At 49.9% G+C, this 17,364-nt stretch overlaps 7 protein-coding genes across 7 annotated transcripts; 3 read left to right on the top strand and 4 right to left on the bottom strand.

Moving 5' to 3' along the window:
- The first annotated feature begins 251 nt into the window (after positions 1-251).
- On the top strand, positions 252-2,853 carry BDR25DRAFT_269406 (uncharacterized protein). The gene is made up of 4 exons (XM_033687161.1): positions 252-793; positions 840-867; positions 916-1,395; positions 1,441-2,853. Exons 1-4 carry the CDS (start codon positions 342-344, stop codon positions 2,680-2,682), a joined length of 2,202 nt encoding a protein of 733 aa, XP_033543051.1. The 5' UTR covers positions 252-341; the 3' UTR covers positions 2,683-2,853.
- BDR25DRAFT_359984 (uncharacterized protein) lies at positions 2,707-3,387 on the bottom strand (the record flags this gene model as incomplete). Its single annotated transcript, XM_033696178.1, has 5 exons — positions 2,707-2,740; positions 2,797-2,849; positions 2,885-2,922; positions 2,981-3,055; positions 3,108-3,387. The coding sequence occupies 5 exons, from the start codon at positions 3,385-3,387 to the stop codon at positions 2,707-2,709; spliced, it is 480 nt and encodes a 159-aa protein (XP_033543050.1).
- A 336-nt stretch (positions 3,388-3,723) lies between these two features.
- Positions 3,724-4,332, bottom strand: BDR25DRAFT_359982 (uncharacterized protein; the record flags this gene model as incomplete). The annotated part of the gene is made up of 4 exons (XM_033696177.1): positions 3,724-3,862; positions 3,900-4,160; positions 4,191-4,225; positions 4,264-4,332. The coding sequence occupies 4 exons, from the start codon at positions 4,330-4,332 to the stop codon at positions 3,724-3,726; spliced, it is 504 nt and encodes a 167-aa protein (XP_033543049.1).
- Positions 4,333-4,844: 512 nt separating this feature from the next.
- Positions 4,845-7,444, top strand: BDR25DRAFT_269404 (choline dehydrogenase-like protein). The gene is made up of 6 exons (XM_033687160.1): positions 4,845-5,113; positions 5,169-5,394; positions 5,450-5,640; positions 5,732-6,187; positions 6,235-7,013; positions 7,066-7,444. Exons 1-6 carry the CDS (start codon positions 4,921-4,923, stop codon positions 7,093-7,095), a joined length of 1,875 nt encoding a protein of 624 aa, XP_033543048.1. The 5' UTR covers positions 4,845-4,920; the 3' UTR covers positions 7,096-7,444.
- Positions 7,445-8,478: 1,034 nt separating this feature from the next.
- On the top strand, positions 8,479-9,729 carry BDR25DRAFT_336702 (glycoside hydrolase family 18 protein; the record flags this gene model as incomplete). Its single annotated transcript, XM_033693128.1, has 5 exons — positions 8,479-8,635; positions 8,687-8,700; positions 8,754-8,881; positions 8,932-9,160; positions 9,220-9,729. 5 exons carry the CDS (start codon positions 8,479-8,481, stop codon positions 9,727-9,729), a joined length of 1,038 nt encoding a protein of 345 aa, XP_033543047.1.
- Positions 9,730-10,702: 973 nt separating this feature from the next.
- Positions 10,703-12,696, bottom strand: BDR25DRAFT_317989 (DUF1446-domain-containing protein; the record flags this gene model as incomplete). Its single annotated transcript, XM_033691716.1, has 3 exons — positions 10,703-11,931; positions 11,978-12,036; positions 12,086-12,696. The coding sequence occupies 3 exons, from the start codon at positions 12,694-12,696 to the stop codon at positions 10,703-10,705; spliced, it is 1,899 nt and encodes a 632-aa protein (XP_033543046.1).
- A 721-nt stretch (positions 12,697-13,417) lies between these two features.
- BDR25DRAFT_317988 (uncharacterized protein) lies at positions 13,418-16,566 on the bottom strand (the record flags this gene model as incomplete). Its single annotated transcript, XM_033691715.1, has 6 exons — positions 13,418-14,814; positions 15,235-15,641; positions 15,712-15,819; positions 15,861-16,111; positions 16,164-16,334; positions 16,381-16,566. 6 exons carry the CDS (start codon positions 16,564-16,566, stop codon positions 13,418-13,420), a joined length of 2,520 nt encoding a protein of 839 aa, XP_033543045.1.
- Positions 16,567-17,364: the final 798 nt, after the last annotated feature.

Genomic DNA, 17,364 nt, shown 5'->3' with positions numbered 1-17,364 from the left:
CAACAAGCTATATTTAATATTCTTTTAACATGTTTAAGTAGTGTTATTAGAAATATATTAGTGTAGAAAGAGTAGTTTAGTATAGTTTTAGTAAAAGTAAGCAACTTAGGTGTGTAAGCAACTTGCCTGTGGTGTACGTTAATAGATTAATGCTCTAAATAGATGCCAAGACATTACACTAATTTCCTGCCCCAACAGATTCCGCACCACCCTCGTTAAAGAAGTGATGTTCGGTTCCCCGTTCCTTTTTTTAATTTCTCTTAACCACTAAGTTTCCAGAATTTCCTAGGCACGCATATTTTGGCGTCAAAGGTTGTCACCGCGACCCTAGTGCTGCAAGTATGTCGACAGTGCTGCCCACGTCAGAGTGGGAGGCGCGTACCTCAGACATATCTCAGTCGACACCTTTTTCGTCCTCGCAACCTTCGAAGCCACAGCGGGTGCTAGCGTGTGTACGCTGCCAGCAGCGTAAGATCAAGTGTGATCGCAGATTTCCTTGCGCAAATTGCAACACTTCTCATGCGCAGTGTGTGCCGGCGACACTGGCCCCACGAGGCCGGCGAAGACGCCGGCTTCCGGAGCGAGAGCTGCTGGAACGTCTTCGCAAGTACGAGGACTTACTCCATCAAAACAATGTAAAATTCGAACCGCTTCACAAGGATCCGGCTGAGGAGAAGAAATCTACCAACACGCAGGGCGGTGATGAATCAGACGGCGAGCAACCAGAGGCTTCGGGGGCGGATTGGTCGTTTCATTCAACAGCTGCCAAGCCTGAACGAGTATATGAGGCCAAGTACGCTCCCCCGAAGAACATATCTGAAGATGATTAATTCTGTTAGGAGCTTCTGGCACGCCCTAAATTTAGGAGTACGACTACGTCACATGCTATTCGAGCTCTACTAACAACTAAAATAGGTCCAAGCCTCCGGCAGTGACAGCGATTCTTCACACGATGAGGTGCTTGAGGTGGTGGTTAAGAAGGGATGGGTCCAGTTATTTGGAGAAAATGACCACCTTTTATTTGGTTCCCGTATTAAAAACGTCGATCTCTCTACTTTACACCCTTCACCAGTCCAGATTTTCAGGCTTTGGCAAATTTACCTGGACAACGTCAACCCGCTGCTCAAGGTCACACATACTCCCAGCCTGCAAGGACACATCATAGAAGCTGCTAGCAACGTGACAAATATCAAGCCCACCCTAGAGGCGCTTATGTTTAGTATCTACTGCATGGCCATTCTTAGCCTTGCTGTGGACGACTGCCAGGCCATCTTTGGTTCGTCAAAGGACGACCTTTTGATACAGTTTCAGTTCAGCTGTCAGCAAGCTCTACTGAACTGCGGCTTTTTACGATCTAGTGATCGCGACTGCTTGACCGCATTTTATCTCTACTTAGTAAGCCTATTAGGTGGTTATGTTTATTCTTTCTAATAATTTTAGGTCTCGGTTAGACCTAGTACAGTTCCTCAATCTCTCTCCGCCATGCTTGGCGTTGCGATTCGCATTGCGCAACGTATGGGTATTCATAGCGAGTCTGCCTTAGCTAAATGCACCGCTCTCGAGGCTGAACTACGCCGAAGACTTTGGTGGTCTCTCGTACTCTTCGACACTCGGATTAGCGAGATGGCCGACCACAAAACCGCAACGCTAGCTCCCACCTGGGACTGCAGGATTCCTCTCAACGTGAATGATTCTGACCTCCGACCAGAGATGAAAGTGCTACCGGCGGTTCAGGAGAAGTCCACCGATGCACTCTTTGCTGTTGTGCGCAGCGAGCTTGGGGAGTTTGTCCGCCACACAATGTTCCACCTTGCCTTTACCAGCCCGGCTCTGAAACCCATTTTTAAGACTGCTCTGAATGGTCTCATCCAAGAAGCTGATGAGTTGACTACTCTCGAGAAGACGATTGAGGACAAATATCTCAAATTCTGTGACCCAGAGAATCCACTCCACTTCATAGCGATCTGGTGGACACGAGCATACCTTGCTAAATGCCGCCTCCTGGAACACCATTCGAGATATTCAAACTCATCTGTCCAACAGACGGATGCGCAGTGCGACGCGGCCATTTCCCATGCGCTTCGCATGCTCGAGTGCGATACGCAGTTCAGGACCTCACCCCTTATCAAACGATTCCTCTGGCTAGCGCATCTCTACTTCCCATTTCCTGCATACATTCAAATTATTCAAGACCTGAAAAGGCGACCTGGCAGTGAGCATGCTGAACAGGCTTGGGAGGTTATGAGTGACAACTACGAGGCTCGGTTCGGTTTTCTATGCAAAGATAGCGAAAGCCCTCTCTTCAAAATTTTCACCAAAATTGTCCTCCAGGGCTGGGGCGCTCGCGAAGCAGCCCTCAGTCAATTAGGAGAGCCGTTAATGCCACCAAGGATTGTGTCATCCATCAGACAGAGAGTGGCGCAAATAGCCCAAAATGCACAAACGCCGGACACACACCATCCCCACGTTATGGGTATAGGCATTGACAACTTTCCGATGTCGATACCGATAGCCAGCATAGGCTCCGGAGGGCAAGGCGGGTACGGAGCAATTAGGCCGGGAGAATATCCTAACGCACTCGGACAGGCTCCAATAGATGTTGATGTGGGTTCTTTAGACTGGGCTGCGATGGACTCGAGTTTTAGGGGCATGTATCCGGGAGTCTGGGATGCAGAGCTTTAACTTCGGATGCTAGGGGGGAGATCTCTAATTTTGTTCAAGAGTATCAGCAGAGGTGCACCTAGGACAGACCATTGTGTACGGTAGTGGAAATTTAGAGTGGTTTTAAAATGGGACGGAAGGATGATGCCTCTGTCGAAAGCCCTTTTGTACTGCGTCAACACCTGATTCTTGGAATTTGATATCTATGGGGTACTTGTCCGACTGCTAGAGGTATTTCCTGCTGCCATGGAGGTGGTCCTCCTCATGTTTGTACAAGCAGCCCGCTTGTTCGCCTAGCATTTACACTGTAAGGGCTGACGCTGTGGGCTCCTGTGCACCCTCCACAATCTAACCATCTGTTGCAACCCCAACAAAACGGATGAGTCTGTAATGACTCACGCCTCTCCACCGTACTAGTACATATCTTTCGAGAGCAGCAGCCTCACTAAGACAATTGGAAAACACCTTTCCGTCAAGTCGCTCCATGTGTATTCTTCTGAAAGAGCTCGAAAACACATATTTTGCAACAAAGTCGTATATCGTCGACGGGCCCCAGCGTGGCAAGTTGGAGAGAACGGGAAGTGCAGTGGAAGGAGATATTGTGTGGTTCCTTGATATGAGCTTTTGAGTGTGTAGCATTGATCCTACTGGTCCTGCGCCAAGCACACTTGGAATCAAGAGACACTTCTTCTCCTCAGAATGACAGAGTAGTAGCGGCGACCTCATCACCAATTATAATCCAAAAGGTCGAGAATGTTTGGTAGCGAAAAGAGACGGGATATTAGCCATGAGCGTGGCTTGGAGTTGTAGGAGCCATGAGTGGCATCAATTTAGGTGTTTTTTCTTGAGCATCCCCGCATTAAACTGCAGCCAGGTGAGAAGCCAGGAAATACTCCAAGTGTTCAAAATAATTGCAATTCTTTATCCCGGTTGTAGAAGCTTCAGCTTCCTCGGAGGTCACGTTAGAGAACCTCTCGCATCATCCAATAGCTTCAACATATCTGGAGGTGCCTTGATCTTCTCACCTAATTCTAAGAAGAACCCTCGCCTACTTCAATGTCATCAGTGGCGGATGCCGACGGGACAAGGAGAATGCCTTGAAGCTAGCTGAAAGAGCACTTTCTCCACATACGACCTGACTCGGACGAAGCCATCAATATTTCTCCCCAGCTCATCAGCTCGAACGACGAGGGTGATGGTTCTTCATCTGGACCAGCCTCCGGTGAGAGTCAGGACACGCTAATCCCATCCAATATCGCCTGCGGGACCGAGGACCCAAATCCGATGGCGCGCTAAAGCAGATCATGTTCTGCCAAAGAAGGCTGGCTTGGTCTGGGGTGGTTGGAAGTGGGTCGGTTGAAGATGGATCCTGCAAGACATTTGAGAAGAGATTGACGGGCATGAAGATCTGATTTAAATCATATTGTGTCCTTGAGGGACAACTTTTGGTTACAATTTCAGAAGCTAAATAGAGTGGAGGGAGAGCATAAGGGATGTTCCTAGAGTTGTACACGCCACAAACCCCTCACCGACCCTTTGTTCCGTATTGGCTTGCTGTGCCGCACTTGAATTGAGATGGGCTCTTGATTAAGATATGGCCACGTTCCTGCAGCGTTTCAATTCCGCCGGGATGCCCTCATTTCGGCGCTTATTCAATACGAGGTCTTGCATTTCACGCCACTGAAGCGCAAGCGCAAATAATGGTTGCGAGACAGAGCCTGGTCGTTCGACATATTTCAACTGACAGCAGCACACCGCTGACGCTGTGAAGCGAGGGTGAATGGAGTATTGTGCGGCGTCGCAAGGCGTGAGGTGTCTTTACTTGTTGCGGTTTCTTGCATGTTCTTTCAAAAGGTAGCACATCGAGAGGCGCGCCAGGCCCACCAGTTCGGCCCCTAATGTCGCGTTTCGAAGCTTCCGCCGTCCCCGCAACCGAACGCGCGGGCCGGATTGGTGGCTCCGCCCGTGTCCGCCCCTGCTCCAAGCCCCCCCGCTTCGTGTTCTGCGCCTCATGGCTGTCGGCCTTTCAAGCTCGAAACGGGCATCTTGCAAGGGACGTGGGTTGTTGGCGGGTAACGCTGCACTCAGGGCCTGACGGCAGTTGCATCTCGCTCCCGTTGAGCCCGGCATGAGCAGTGCACGATTCAAGGCTTTCCGCCAGCCCAAGGATCCCCAGGAGCCCCCCAGGTACCGCGAGATTATTGAAATAGAGCAATGGAGAAGGGCTTTTGGACGCTTCGATCTCCTTAGCTTTTCACAATGGTTGCCCAATTGCTTATCCTCACCGTCGTGGCCGGCTTGGCCACCGTCGGACACTCGCTCCCCTCGGCTGCGCGACCGGCGCAAATCAAGAGAGCGTTAGCTGATGTGAGCAGTACCTACGACTACATCATCATCGGAGGGGGCACAGCGGGCTTGACCGTTGCTAATCGCCTGACCGAGGATGCCAAGAGTAGGCACTGTTTCTCCCCTCCCGTGCCACGGCGGCTAATATTTGGCTATCGCAGAGAAGGTCCTTGTCATCGAAAACGGAGAGCTTGGCGATACCATTGACTTGCTTCTTCCGAATGCCACTTCGACGCTATCTCAGAATTCGCGTTATATGTGGAATTTCACGTCCATTCCCCAAACAAAGCTGAATGGCCGGACTGACAAGGGATATGCTGGCAACGTTGTCGGAGGAAGCTCCAGCGTGAATGGAATGTTCATGGATAGACCATCCAAGGCTGACCTGTATGTCTCGTGATTCGCACTCATGCTGGAATTCATGTTGCTGACTAGTGAGCAGCGATGCTTGGGCTACGCTCGGTAACACAGGCTGGGATTGGGCAGGCCTTCTGCCATACTTCAAGAAAGCAACCAAGTTCACTACCCCCTCGGCACAGTCAATCTCTTCGTACGGCTATACCTTTGATGCGAGCTATTACGGTACTGGTCCTGTCCAAGCCAGCTATCCTCCCTTTCAGTGGCCATTTCAGAGTATGTGCTAGGATCTTTGTCTGTTATTGACTGATTCTTGCTTCTTTACAAACATTGCTTCCAACTCAGTTATGACTAACTCGTCGTCTAGAAACATGCCTTGAAGCCTGGAAAGACATGGATCTTCCATTCATTAGGGAGGGTGCGTCGGGCTCGAAATCTGGCGTTCTATGGGTCCCTAACACCCTCGATCCCGTGAGTGAAACCCGGTCTTACGCCCGGACTGCGTACTACGACCCGATTAAGACGCGTTCCAATTACGCCCTTCTTTACAACACCAATGTCCAGAAGCTTGTCTTTAGCGATAGTGGGCCGTTGACAGCCAAAGGAGTTTTCGTCAAGAGCAAGGATGGCATGACAAAGACTATTTATGCAAATAAAGAAGTAATCCTCTCCGCTGGTACCTTCGGTTCCGCATGGCTCTTGCAGCGTAGTGGCGTTGGACCAAAAGCGGTCCTGAACAAGGCGAAAATCAAGGTTGTGCTCGACTTCCCTGGCGTGGGCCAAAACTTCCAAGATCAGCCAAACTTTTTTGTGTTCTTTGCTTGTAAGTCCCTCCCCTCCTCTCTACAGCATATCTCACGCTTTTTCTAGTAAACAACCAGCCAATTCCAAACCCAGACTACTGGCGAGCGAATGCCACTTACAACGCGGAGACTTGGCAAAATTACACACAAAATCATGGGGGCCCTTACACTCTGGCTCTCGGAAATAATGCCGCCTTCATGCCCATTTCTTCCGTGGTCGATGACGTTACAGCTCTGATTAACGCTGCGAAAGCTCAGAGCCCGGCCCAGTATCTTCCATCGTCGTACACTCCGGAACTCATCAAAGGATTCAGCGCCCAGCTCAGCATCTTGTTAAAGCATTTTGCTCATGACTCATCGCCCGCATTCGAGACTCCCTTCGCCAGCGGTCCTTTCCAGGCCATGAGCGTCCAGAAACCCCTCAGCCGAGGCACTGTCATGCTAAACACGACCGATCCATTTAATTCGCAGCCTCTCATCGACTACCGCACGATGACGAATCCTCTTGACATGGACATGGCAGTCGCTGCCTTCAGATATCTCATCCAATATCTCAGCACTCCTGGAATGCAAAGTCTCGGCCTTGTCTATCAAGCACCTCTCCCAAGCAACCCGGCAAATCTTACTGACGCCCAAATCGTGGACCTAATGAAATCTTCACTCCTGGCTTCGAGCTTTGCTCATCCAACGTCAACGTGCTCGATGTTGCCGCAAAACATGGGAGGTGTTGTTGGTCCGGACCTTTTGGTGTATGGCATCAAAGGGTTAAGTGTTATAGATGCTTCAATTATTCCGCTACTACCGTCGTGTCATAGCACGCAGCTTACATATGCTATTGCTGAGAAGGTAAGATTGCATGGAGCTACTTTTGGGTAAATATTTGCTGACGGCTGAGCAGGGAGCGGATCTCATCAAACAGAGGGCGTAGGCCAAGGTGTAAAGTCTACTCCAAAGTAGGAGAGTACAGGTTCGGAAAGGAATGTACGACGAGCACATGGAATGACGGGAGCACAAACGTACATACTGCAACTCTTTATCAGAAGTTTAATGGATTAATCGATACTGTCAATATTTGTGGTTGTCACCGACGTGAGGTGGGCATGGTGGGGTATATTTTCGCATCTAGAGCAGGGCCAATTGCCGGGATAATAGCGTGTGCTCTGTAGATAGGCCCTTCTCAGGTGGGTGTGCAAGAAGGATATCTTATGGTCGGCAGCCAAACACCGGGGCTTCTATTGAAAAGTTTCCTGTTCTGCCGTCTCCTAAGCGCTCTCCACTCTCACTAACCTCCTTGCATCCTTTCGCTGTAATCTTGTGCACGATAGTATGTTTCATGACGGCAGGGTGTAAAGTCTGCGAACTTATGCTCTCGCTTGGCCAACGCCGCAGAGGAGACGGTGAGCTCCATTTCACATGTCTGTTGGCAAGATGCACTAGATACCGCTTTCAGGGATAGATGTAACTCAACCTTTTCCTCAGTACCTGCTCAAATTTCCGTTCCAACCTAGTCAGGAGGTCGTCCTATCCTTGAATTTAGCCCTGTCATTCCCGTTCACGCACTTTCGGTTAACTAGGATGTGCGCCGTACGACTAGGTGCTCGAACAGGAAGGTACCGCCTAGATCCCGGCTCAGCTTCATGTCAACCCACAATCGCCAAATGATCGCAAAAACAACCCCCTGTGCCCCATCAGGGTTCCCTCTTCCTTACTTTGCTTTTGAACGCCATCACTTCATTGTATAGGCCAGTCGCAAATATGACATAATCCAGGCAACTGCACCCAGCCCTCTCCATTTCCAAGTTCATCTGCAGCACATGGAAAGTTGGCTCTCAAGTTGTAACAGAAGCAGCCATTTACAGCAGGCCAGGCCGAGTATCGTTTCTTGTCTTTCTTTTAATAGTAGACCTCTAGCGACATTCCACTTTCGCATGCATTCTCAGGTATCATAGCCCTCTGTTTTTTGAGACATGGCTGCTCCTGTAACTCCATTAAACCGTGCCATTCTCTCATATATCAATATGTAACGTTTGCTTCGAACTGGGCTCCAGTGTTGTAACCCACCTCTATTCCCTGCCAAACTCAACCCCTTCATATGATGCTACAAGCTCATTGACGGAGATTTGACAGCAAGACTCAAACCACAACTATAAAAAGACCGCTCGCGTGCATGTTACTCAGATCCACGTTCGAAGTCCAACCTGTTATGTAGTTCGTTGAATCTTTCGCTTCTGGTTTTCATGTATCTTATGCCGGTTCACTTAACAAACTACAGCTTCCCAACAGTCAACATAATCCAATCATGTTAGCTTACATGTGCCTGCTGCCTACCATTCTTTTACTCCTTGCGGCCGCTGACCTTGTCTCTGCGGGATTCAATCTAAACAGCAAGTCGAATGTTGCGATATACTGGGGCCAGAACTCGGCCGGTCAACAGAGCACCCAATCGCGTCTCTCGAATTATTGCAGCGGTTGGTTTCTGTCACCTTCAATCCAGTGCGTCAGCTAATATGAAGACTCAGACGCCAACATCAATGTGCGCACTTTTAGTAACTCGATCCTGCTACATTACTGAGCATGTTTCTGTAGATCATCATACTTTCCTTCTTATTGCGATTCAACGGTGCCGGCGGCCAGCCGGTCATGAACTTCGCTAATCAGGGTGATAAATGCAGCCTCTTTCCTGGAACAGAAACCTTTAACTGTCCAGAAATTGCGTAAATCTCCCCCGTTTACCATTCTTCTTAACTCGGACTGATTCAGCCAGGTCTGACATTCCCGCTTGTCAGTCACAGGGTAAGACAATCCTGTTGTCGATTGGAGGAGACTCATACAACGAAGGCGGCTTCTCCACCTCACAAGCCGCTACCGATTCCGCAGACAAGATTTGGGCGATGTTCGGACCTGTTCAATCTGGTTCAAACGCCTTACGACCATTTAGCTCAGCCATTGTCGACGGCTTTGACTTCGACTTCGAAGCCAACGTCTCCAACATGGTATATATCCTTCACGCCTACTTAAATTATGAAATCCGCTAATTCCCTCGTCAATGCAGGCAACATTTGCAAATCAACTTCGATCCCACATGAACAGTGCTACGAATAAGAAGTACTACCTCAGCGCTGCCCCTCAATGCCCATTCCCAGATTGGTACAACAAAGACATCATCGACAACGTTAGCCTCGACTTTCTTAACGTCCAGTTCTACAACAACGGCTGCGGAGCCTCATCTTACGTGCCTGGAGCCTCTGACCAGTGGAACTTTAATTTCAACCAGTGGGACGATTGGGCACAATCCGCTTCTAAGAACCCCGCAGTCAAGGTGCTCTTAGGTGTTCCCGCGAATACAGGAGCTGGCAGAGGTTACTTAACTCCGAGCCAGTTGCAGCCCGTCATTCAATATAGTGCGAAGTATAGTAGCTTTGGCGGCGTCATGATGTGGGATGCGAGTCAAGCGTGGACGAATGGAAATTTTGTTGCGGACGTGAAGAATTCGTTAATAAGTCTAAGTAAGAAGGCGACAAGGAGTATGAGATGGGGACTGAGACTATACGAAGATAACTAAGGAAGTGGAGTTCTACAATTATTTCTATATTTTTGGCGTTATGTGTTCATTGAATCGAATCCCCTTTGCACCAGATTCTTTTGATTTTCTCTAACATAATGTTGATCGTTGTGAGGTGGCAAAGGTGTATCTTCTGAAGTGGCATCACACAAGTTAAGCAAACCCCTTATGACATATTTGCTGGTGAACGCATCTCAAGCCCTATTACGATCATCGACTGTTATCTGAAGCACAAGATGGGTGTATTACCAACAACACATTTCCGCAAGCAAGAATTCTGTGTACCCTTGTACCCATATATCCCTAAAGGCAAGAGGCGTACCGAAGGTTTGGTGGAGGCCGTGATTGGGTGATACAGTAGGTCATGAGCGGAGAACTGAGGGAAGGTAACTGATCTGAAGTCGACATTCACCGTGCGCAATTATACGCTAAGCTGTTTTCGGAAGGTCGATAAATTATTCCCGAGAATGCAAGCCGACCTTATCTAAAATTTTAAAGCAAGATTGGGGCTAAAGCTGGGGCTCTATGCCAGAGACAGTTCTCGGCTGGAAGAATGTGTCTGCGGAGCTTTTCAAAGAGGAGAAAGTCGCCAGTATAAACCCAGGACCTTTGTTGTTTCGAGTTTGTTGACGCTAGACAAAGACCATAGCACCCAGATCAGCTGGTCATGAATTGAGAAACTAAATTTAATGGCCTGCGTAATTCTGTGGTTAGCGGTGAATTGGTTCAATTTATCTGTTTGGAAAGACTAGGTCGGCGCACCTTCATGTGACTTCTCTATAACGACTAGTGAAAGAGGGAAAGGGAATTCAATGCACCGTAGAATCCTTCATAAGTGCCACAGCGCGTCATTTACTTGTAAGAATGAGAGGGGGAAATTATGATATTCGAAACGAAAACGCTATAACGGCAGATTGACTAGTAGTTTCCTTTTCCTCTCCTGTCCGGTGCACAATCCCATCACATCATCCACCTACAAAACCCCCCTCTTCACAAATTGGATCGGGATGTCCACCGTCTTGGCTCTCAAATACTCGCAGCAGTTCTTCCCCAACGTATCATACGTGCTGCACGCGTCGTACCCGCGATCTAAATGATCGTGTAACAAGAAGTGCACGGCCCTAATATTTGGCATCTCGAAGCGATCAATCGGCTTCCCCTTATACTCCTCTGGCCCTAGCAACTCCTTCACCTTGTCAATAGTCATGAGAGACCGCAGCCACTCCCACTCATCGTCGTAACGCACGAAGAAGCCAACATTGCAATCTGAGCACTTATCTCCAGATCGACCCAGCACGATGGAGCCTAGGGGTAGACGAACTGTAGGACCAAAGCTATCGAGCGGGACGGGGTTTGTGGTTTCGTAGGAGGGTTGTTGGCGGTCGTAGGTGCGGAATTCAGGGGCAAGAGGTATATCAATAACTTTCTTCCCGTCCTTGGCTCCTTCGGCGTCCCAGAGGCAGTGTACTCGCTGCTGGAGAGCAGACTGTGGCAGCAGCGAAGGGTGGTACTCATAGTAGGGCTTCCCCTCCGCCTGTCGCATATCATTTCCCAAGCTCGCACCAGGGCAAGACTGCAAAAACGTTACCATACTGACACGGAAGAACCCCTGCGGATTCCGCATGTTGAGAAGCTCCCGATCCGTCGATTGTGCGAAGATGCGGAAGTCTACGGTAGCGAGGTCCTGGTTGCGTGCATCGATTGGTGAAGTGCCGTTTTGCATAAATTTGAGGGTTGTAAATTTCTTGAGGGTTTCCTCGCCGAGCTCGTATTTGACTTGTTCTTCGGTCCATTTACACTTTTCTTCAATGTGCAGACCGCAGAGGTAGACATGGTACTCGGCTTGCCAGCCTGCGAATCCTGTTAACCCGACTTTGGTTGTTGGAGGGGGTGGTAGGCCCTTGACGCCGGAAACTTTGACTTGGTCTTCGCCCACTTGTTCGAATTTGATGTTCTCGATTTGGGCGGTAACGTCGCAATTGTAGTACTGAGGACCTTGGATCTCGTAAAGGAGCTGCGAGGTTACGCTGCTGACTGTCATTTGTCCACCAGTGTTTTTCTCCTTGTACATGATGCCCTCGCCCTTGTGGTCGATGGCGCAGATGGGGAAACCTAGGTTGATGTGCTTGCCTTTTTCCATGAGTTGGCGGAAATCGGCGCTGTAGCCGCCGGAAACGTAGGCGGAGCATTCCAAGAGATGGCCTAAGAGGATTAGTACGGCGGTTGGGGGAGGGAGAGATCAACACACCGATGATTAGAGAACCGGCAAGCTCGTCGAACATGTCGTTCGTCCATTCGTGCCACCATCTATCAAAATCAGCTGCATACACCAGGCAACATTCGAAAAGGAACTTACGCAGCAGCACCAATGATAGGAGAAGCGTCCGACACACGACCGCAGATTACAACATCAGCACCCTCAGCCAGGGCCTTCGCGATACCCATACCACCAAGGTAGCACTGCGCACACACTGGCTCTAGTCCCCACTCCTCGACAGACTTATTGTGCATCAGACTCCGGAAGCCTTCACCCTTGTTCAACATGCCTTTTACGGCCCCGGTAACATCATCACCCTCAATCCACGCTACCCTCAAGTTGAAACCCATCTCCTTAACTTTCTTATCAACAAGTTGAGCAAGAATCTCCGTATCCGAAGCCCCGGCATTCACCGCAAGCTTGATTCCCTTCCCAGCCAAGTCTGGAACGGCGGGCAGGAAGCAGTCGAGAAAGTTCTCAGCGAACATGGCGTAGTCGAGTTTCTCCTCGAGAGTGCGTGCTTGCATCATCTGTTCCATGTTCTTAATTTTTCCGGTGCCGTGGATGGTCATAGTAAGTTCGGAAAGCCAGTCTCCTACAATAACGTCGACTTCTTCATTCTTAGCGAGAGAGGCGATAGCACGGACGCGGTCTGAGAACCCTCCTGAAGCTCCGGCGACACGAACAGGGCGACGAGTGGCGGGCGCCATGATAGAAGAAGGGTTACGCTGGAAGAAACTGCCGTATGGGAGGAAGTTCACAACTGATGACTTGTTGGAGCAGAAATTGAATCGAAGAAGAAGACATGGTAAGATATAGGCCACACGACCGGAACTGAGTCTGGCTAGCGCAAGGCTTACAGAAACCAGAACGCCTTAACAACTGTACGCGGTTGTCCATATCCGGACGTCGAGTGAATCTTAGAAGGAAATCGACCATGGGTGTGGAGAATCGTGCTCCACACGAAGCGCGAGACACATGCCACTAGCTAGAAGAGGCAAACTAAATGTCGTTGCCGAGCTTCCCCGATGAGCATGAGGAGTAAATGCACGTGCAACCCCGCATTCTGGCAATCCCATGGCGCGGAATCTCGGATCTGGAGTCGTTTGGTACTGTTTGGACGGAGTCTTAAATCCGAGTCGTCCACTCTCCGCCGTCCTGTGCTGGAATCGTGAAAGAATGCTGGCAGTGAAACTCGGTCGAGATTTAGTACTATTGCGGTGTTGGTTAAAACCCAGGCCTTGGAGAGTACGTGTGGCAGGGTTTTATGCCTCCTAGAATCTATTTGTTCCGTGATTATAGGCTTTCAAAATGGGTATTGAAGAGGGTAGAGCTAAAACCCCAAAGCTCCACACACCTTCACAACTTTCCCTCAAAGAAATGGTTATCTAACGACATCTCCCGGCAAGCTCGAGGCCTATAAATTTGTCGTTAGTATTGGCTGTGGATATTATCAAACGCATCCTCCGGGACCTCCATGACTGCCGTCAAAGTCTCCATCAACTCAATCATCTTGTCGATGAGTTTTTCTTGGCTCTTCCACCTCCGCACTCGTTGCTCTACTAACGCCCGCATCCGATCCGACCAGGCTACAGGATTTGCACCTTCTTTCTCCGCTAAATCGGTGCCGAAGAACACCTCACGATCGAAAATATTGATATGCCAGTTCTCAACAAGTTTCTCAATATGATCGCGCTGTGCGAGCATGGCTGCTCTATCACTTGCAAGCTGGCGTAGATGTTGTAGCTCTTTGTCGCCAGTGGCGGCTTCTTTGCGTAGGAGCATTAGAATGGCGGACGCACCGTCTTCAACATTCTCAACTTCGCCCCAAGGATAGCTCAGCTTTGCGCAGGGGGTTTTTCCGAAGAGAGGCTGGAGGTGGCGGAGAGCCCAGACGATTTTGCGGTGTTCAGGGACAGTAGGTTCTTTGGGCAGGCGAAGTCGTAGGCGTCGTCGTCGTATAGCTCGGAGACAATCTTCTTCGTGACCAAAGGTGTATGGGGACGATTGTGTCACCTCCATCTTCTTGCGAATAGCGGCTTCCTCCCGTACGAGCTGTTGGATCATGTCCTTCCACAAGACCCGAACCGTTTGCTCCTTGAAATCGACTTGTAAGCTTTCACATGATTCCCAGGGTTCTATAAAGGCGCAGTCGAGGATATGACTGTCCACTTTAACACACCATCGCAGGCGACCGTAATGGTGTACCACGGTGAGTGGCGGTGTTTGCGGGTCAAGAAGCGTCCTAAACAGCCTAACGAAGGTGGTGTTTTGTGGCCATGGATCAGGACCATTGAGGGAGCCTTTCTCGATACGAAAGATGGCATAGCTAGCGTTCCACCTTGCGCCTGGCTGCTTGCCATTCCCATCCACATCCACATCCAACCGTTCGAAACGCGCAGGCACATAATGGGTGTATCGCTTTTCCCAGGGCGGGTCGAGCTCGCGCTCCCCTCTGCACCCGATCCAGCCAAGTAATTCTGACCTCAGGAGGTACGAGTACATGACCCTTGTGTCGATGTAATCGCGGAACCCGCGGCACACGGCCCGGAATTCCAAGATATAATCCACCGGAACATGTTCGAGCACGCGAAGCAGTATCTCAGCCGGAAGATGAGGAAGTGGCGAAGGCTGCGAGTTGCGCGTCACCTGGCTCAGCTCGATTGAGCTGATGAGGGCTGAGATGTCGTCGTTTTCGAGGCCGAGGTTGACGTGGCGCGTGAGGTAAGCGGGAAGGACCTTACCATCGCCGCTGTCCATGAGGAGAGGGTCATCATACGTGCTCATAGTCGCGAGTCGAGGGGAGAGTGATAGCCAACGGTACTTTCCTGTGGATGTTTCAAAGTTTTGTTCGTGGGGGCACGACCGCGCTAATCTGCGTCCCGAAGTCTCCACTAACTCGAAACACGAAGTCACGTCATAATCACGTGCTAGACTACGTGCAACTTCTTGTGTATATCGAGGTCCCTCCGCTCCTTGTTGAACGTCTCCATTTGCCAAACAAGAAATCATCATTCATTTTCGCGCACAGGGTATAAAACTATCTCGAGGCACCTTCCTAAGCCCTTCGACTTAGCAGTATTCATTTCCATTGCATAACCATGCCCATGACCTCGACGAGCACCTGTTTCTCATTTCATCCGATGCGTTTCACAAGTCTTTCAGCCAGTTCCTTTCATCCCGGCTCTTTGGTCTATTATCAATCACCACGTCCCTCGTTACCATAATCCTGCCATCTTCCAGCTCACTCTCACTCTCAAAATAAGTCCTCTCCGGCGTTTGCATTCCACTCCTCTTCACGCCAGGTCGATCAATAAGCGGATAGTCTCCGTCCTCCTCGCCCATCCTCTCAAAGCCGCCTTTTACTCCCGGACTCTTGCTGCTGCTGATGTAGCTCTTCTGGCTGGCATGGGGCCAGGACACGTTGCCGCTGCCTGCAGGACCCGATCCACCTGCACTGCGCTTGGTCGCCCACAGAGCCACTTTCCCGCCTGAGAGGTGCTGAACGACGGGTTGTAGCATGGGCGTGCAGCTGACGAGGATTGCTACCATCGGTTCAATGGCCCCGCATATCGAGTACTTGATACTCTCCTTGGTGTAGTCTGTCGAGTTGGTATATACAAAGCTTAGGCGTACAGCTGAGACGATGACGATTCTATATACACACGGCCGATGTTAGACACGCAAACGCCAGGGAGGGATGCAATGGGCGTGGCGTGACTTACCCAAGTGCGATTCCAAAGACCGAACTTGTGGCTATCTTCTTCGAGGTCGGCATCCTGAGGCTCCAAAGGACCGGCAGGGGAAGCCTAATTTCTGATGAGTATGCCATACTATAAAATCCAAGTAGTACCAAGAGATGGGCGAAGCTTACACGAAAACAATAATGTCCAATGTCAAGCTTATCAGTCCAGGAATGAAGCTTGCTAGCTTCCCTCCGGTGCATTTTCCTTTCGCAGTTGGGTAGACAAAATTCCATATATACGACAACGGCTTGCAGATCAAGAGGGATTCGAGGATTGTGCCCAAATGACCAAGAACAACAACAACAACCAGGGCCCAGCAGATGCGTCTCATGGCTGTGACGGAGTTGAATATGGTGAGATAAAGGTGCAAGATGGAGATCTATACTGATCAGCAAGCGGGTGGTGGAAGGAAAGATCGAACAGGTGTGGACCTTTATGGCCATGGTACAAAGATTCCACAGCGTGTTGGCCGCAAAGGCATTCTTCAAAAGCCGGCTAATGTTATCGACGCCTAAGTTTGCGCTGACCCAGGCATACTCTAGCCCTAGGCCGCACTGGACGACCTGCACGATTTCAAGGGCATAGATGCCGATAAGTAGGGCCTATATTGTCAATTCTGTAGCCAAATAATTGTAGTGATGGACTCACAAATCCAATGAGGATAGAATAGTCACTAAGATCCAGAGCCCTCTTCTTTATCCTCCGCGAATACAGTCGAATAGCAATGAAGACGAAATCGAAGAACATGAACACAGTCAAAATAATGACCAGCCGGCTCCCTCTCTTATTCAACGCCAGGTTTCTCCGGTCAACCCAGCCTGTCTCTTCGGCCATGGTGTGGAATGGTTCAGTCACAACCAAAAGATATCATTTCTTTGGCATCGGTAGGAGACAGACCATGCTTTTACGATACTTTTCAACTGCAAACTGTCAATCCCTGCTAGTGAGGCTTGGTGGACGCTGTAGGGATCTAGGATACCCATACTCAGCGGCACTTGCCATGGTTCCTCGAAAGCCCCCTTTATGCGGCGTCTCCTCGTGCTATGGCAAATCGTCGTACGAATCGTCGCTTTCGCATTCGCCACTTCCTTCAATATAGGAGAGAGCCTTCCTTATTTCCACCTCTTCTTACCATAGATTGATCTCATATCCGTCTCAGAATACCGCAGGAATCAGCCACGAGAACCACAAAATCCCTCCTTTTTGCTGACCTGCATCTGGCCGCCTGCACATTGATTGCTCCACTCAAAGTCCCTTCCTCACGAATTTCCACCTGCTAATGATGCCTGGTCCGGCCCGTTCCATGACAAGAAAAGCGTGCAATCCCCCAGAACTTGACATCGCGTATTCCTCACTAGGGAACCAATCAAAATTCTTTCCGGTGTCTTTACCCAAGCGAATTGTTGGGGTCGTCATGCACATGGCCGCAGCCGTCAGTCTGAAATCGCGCCAGGTGGTCTGAACACATGCCACAGGTTTGAAAGGAGTTCCTCTCCACGTGCTGAAATGGGAGAGGATCTCGGGATGTGGCTCCGGGGCACGCTGGTGCAATGGACGGAAAGTGAAGCGGCAACAGTGAGGACAAGTAAAAGGGAATGAATTCCCATGTTATGCAACTTTCATATGGGTTCC

This window comes from Lindgomyces ingoldianus (genome assembly GCF_010093535.1).
Source record: "Lindgomyces ingoldianus strain ATCC 200398 unplaced genomic scaffold BDR25scaffold_35, whole genome shotgun sequence".
Lineage (NCBI taxonomy): Eukaryota > Fungi > Ascomycota > Dothideomycetes > Pleosporales > Lindgomycetaceae > Lindgomyces > Lindgomyces ingoldianus.
The sequence above is the reverse complement of the archived record's forward strand: the minus strand, read 5'-3'. Positions and strand labels throughout refer to the sequence as shown.

What these genes read in the sequence shown, in the direction of transcription:
- BDR25DRAFT_269406 (XM_033687161.1), top strand. Translation starts at nt 342, where the DNA reads ATGTCGACAGTGCTGCCCACGTCAGAGTGGGAGGCGCGTACCTCAGAC. An exon ending in GAACGAGTATATGAGGCCAA is followed by an intron (nt 794 to 839) that starts GTACGCTCCCCC and finishes TAATTCTGTTAG; the next exon opens with GAGCTTCTGGCACGCCCTAA. An exon ending in CCGCATTTTATCTCTACTTA is followed by an intron (nt 1,396 to 1,440) that starts GTAAGCCTATTA and finishes TAATAATTTTAG; the next exon opens with GTCTCGGTTAGACCTAGTAC.
- BDR25DRAFT_269404 (XM_033687160.1), top strand. Translation starts at nt 4,921, where the DNA reads ATGGTTGCCCAATTGCTTATCCTCACCGTCGTGGCCGGCTTGGCCACC. An exon ending in CTTTCAGTGGCCATTTCAGA is followed by an intron (nt 5,641 to 5,731) that starts GTATGTGCTAGG and finishes CTCGTCGTCTAG; the next exon opens with AAACATGCCTTGAAGCCTGG. An exon ending in CTTTTTTGTGTTCTTTGCTT is followed by an intron (nt 6,188 to 6,234) that starts GTAAGTCCCTCC and finishes CGCTTTTTCTAG; the next exon opens with TAAACAACCAGCCAATTCCA.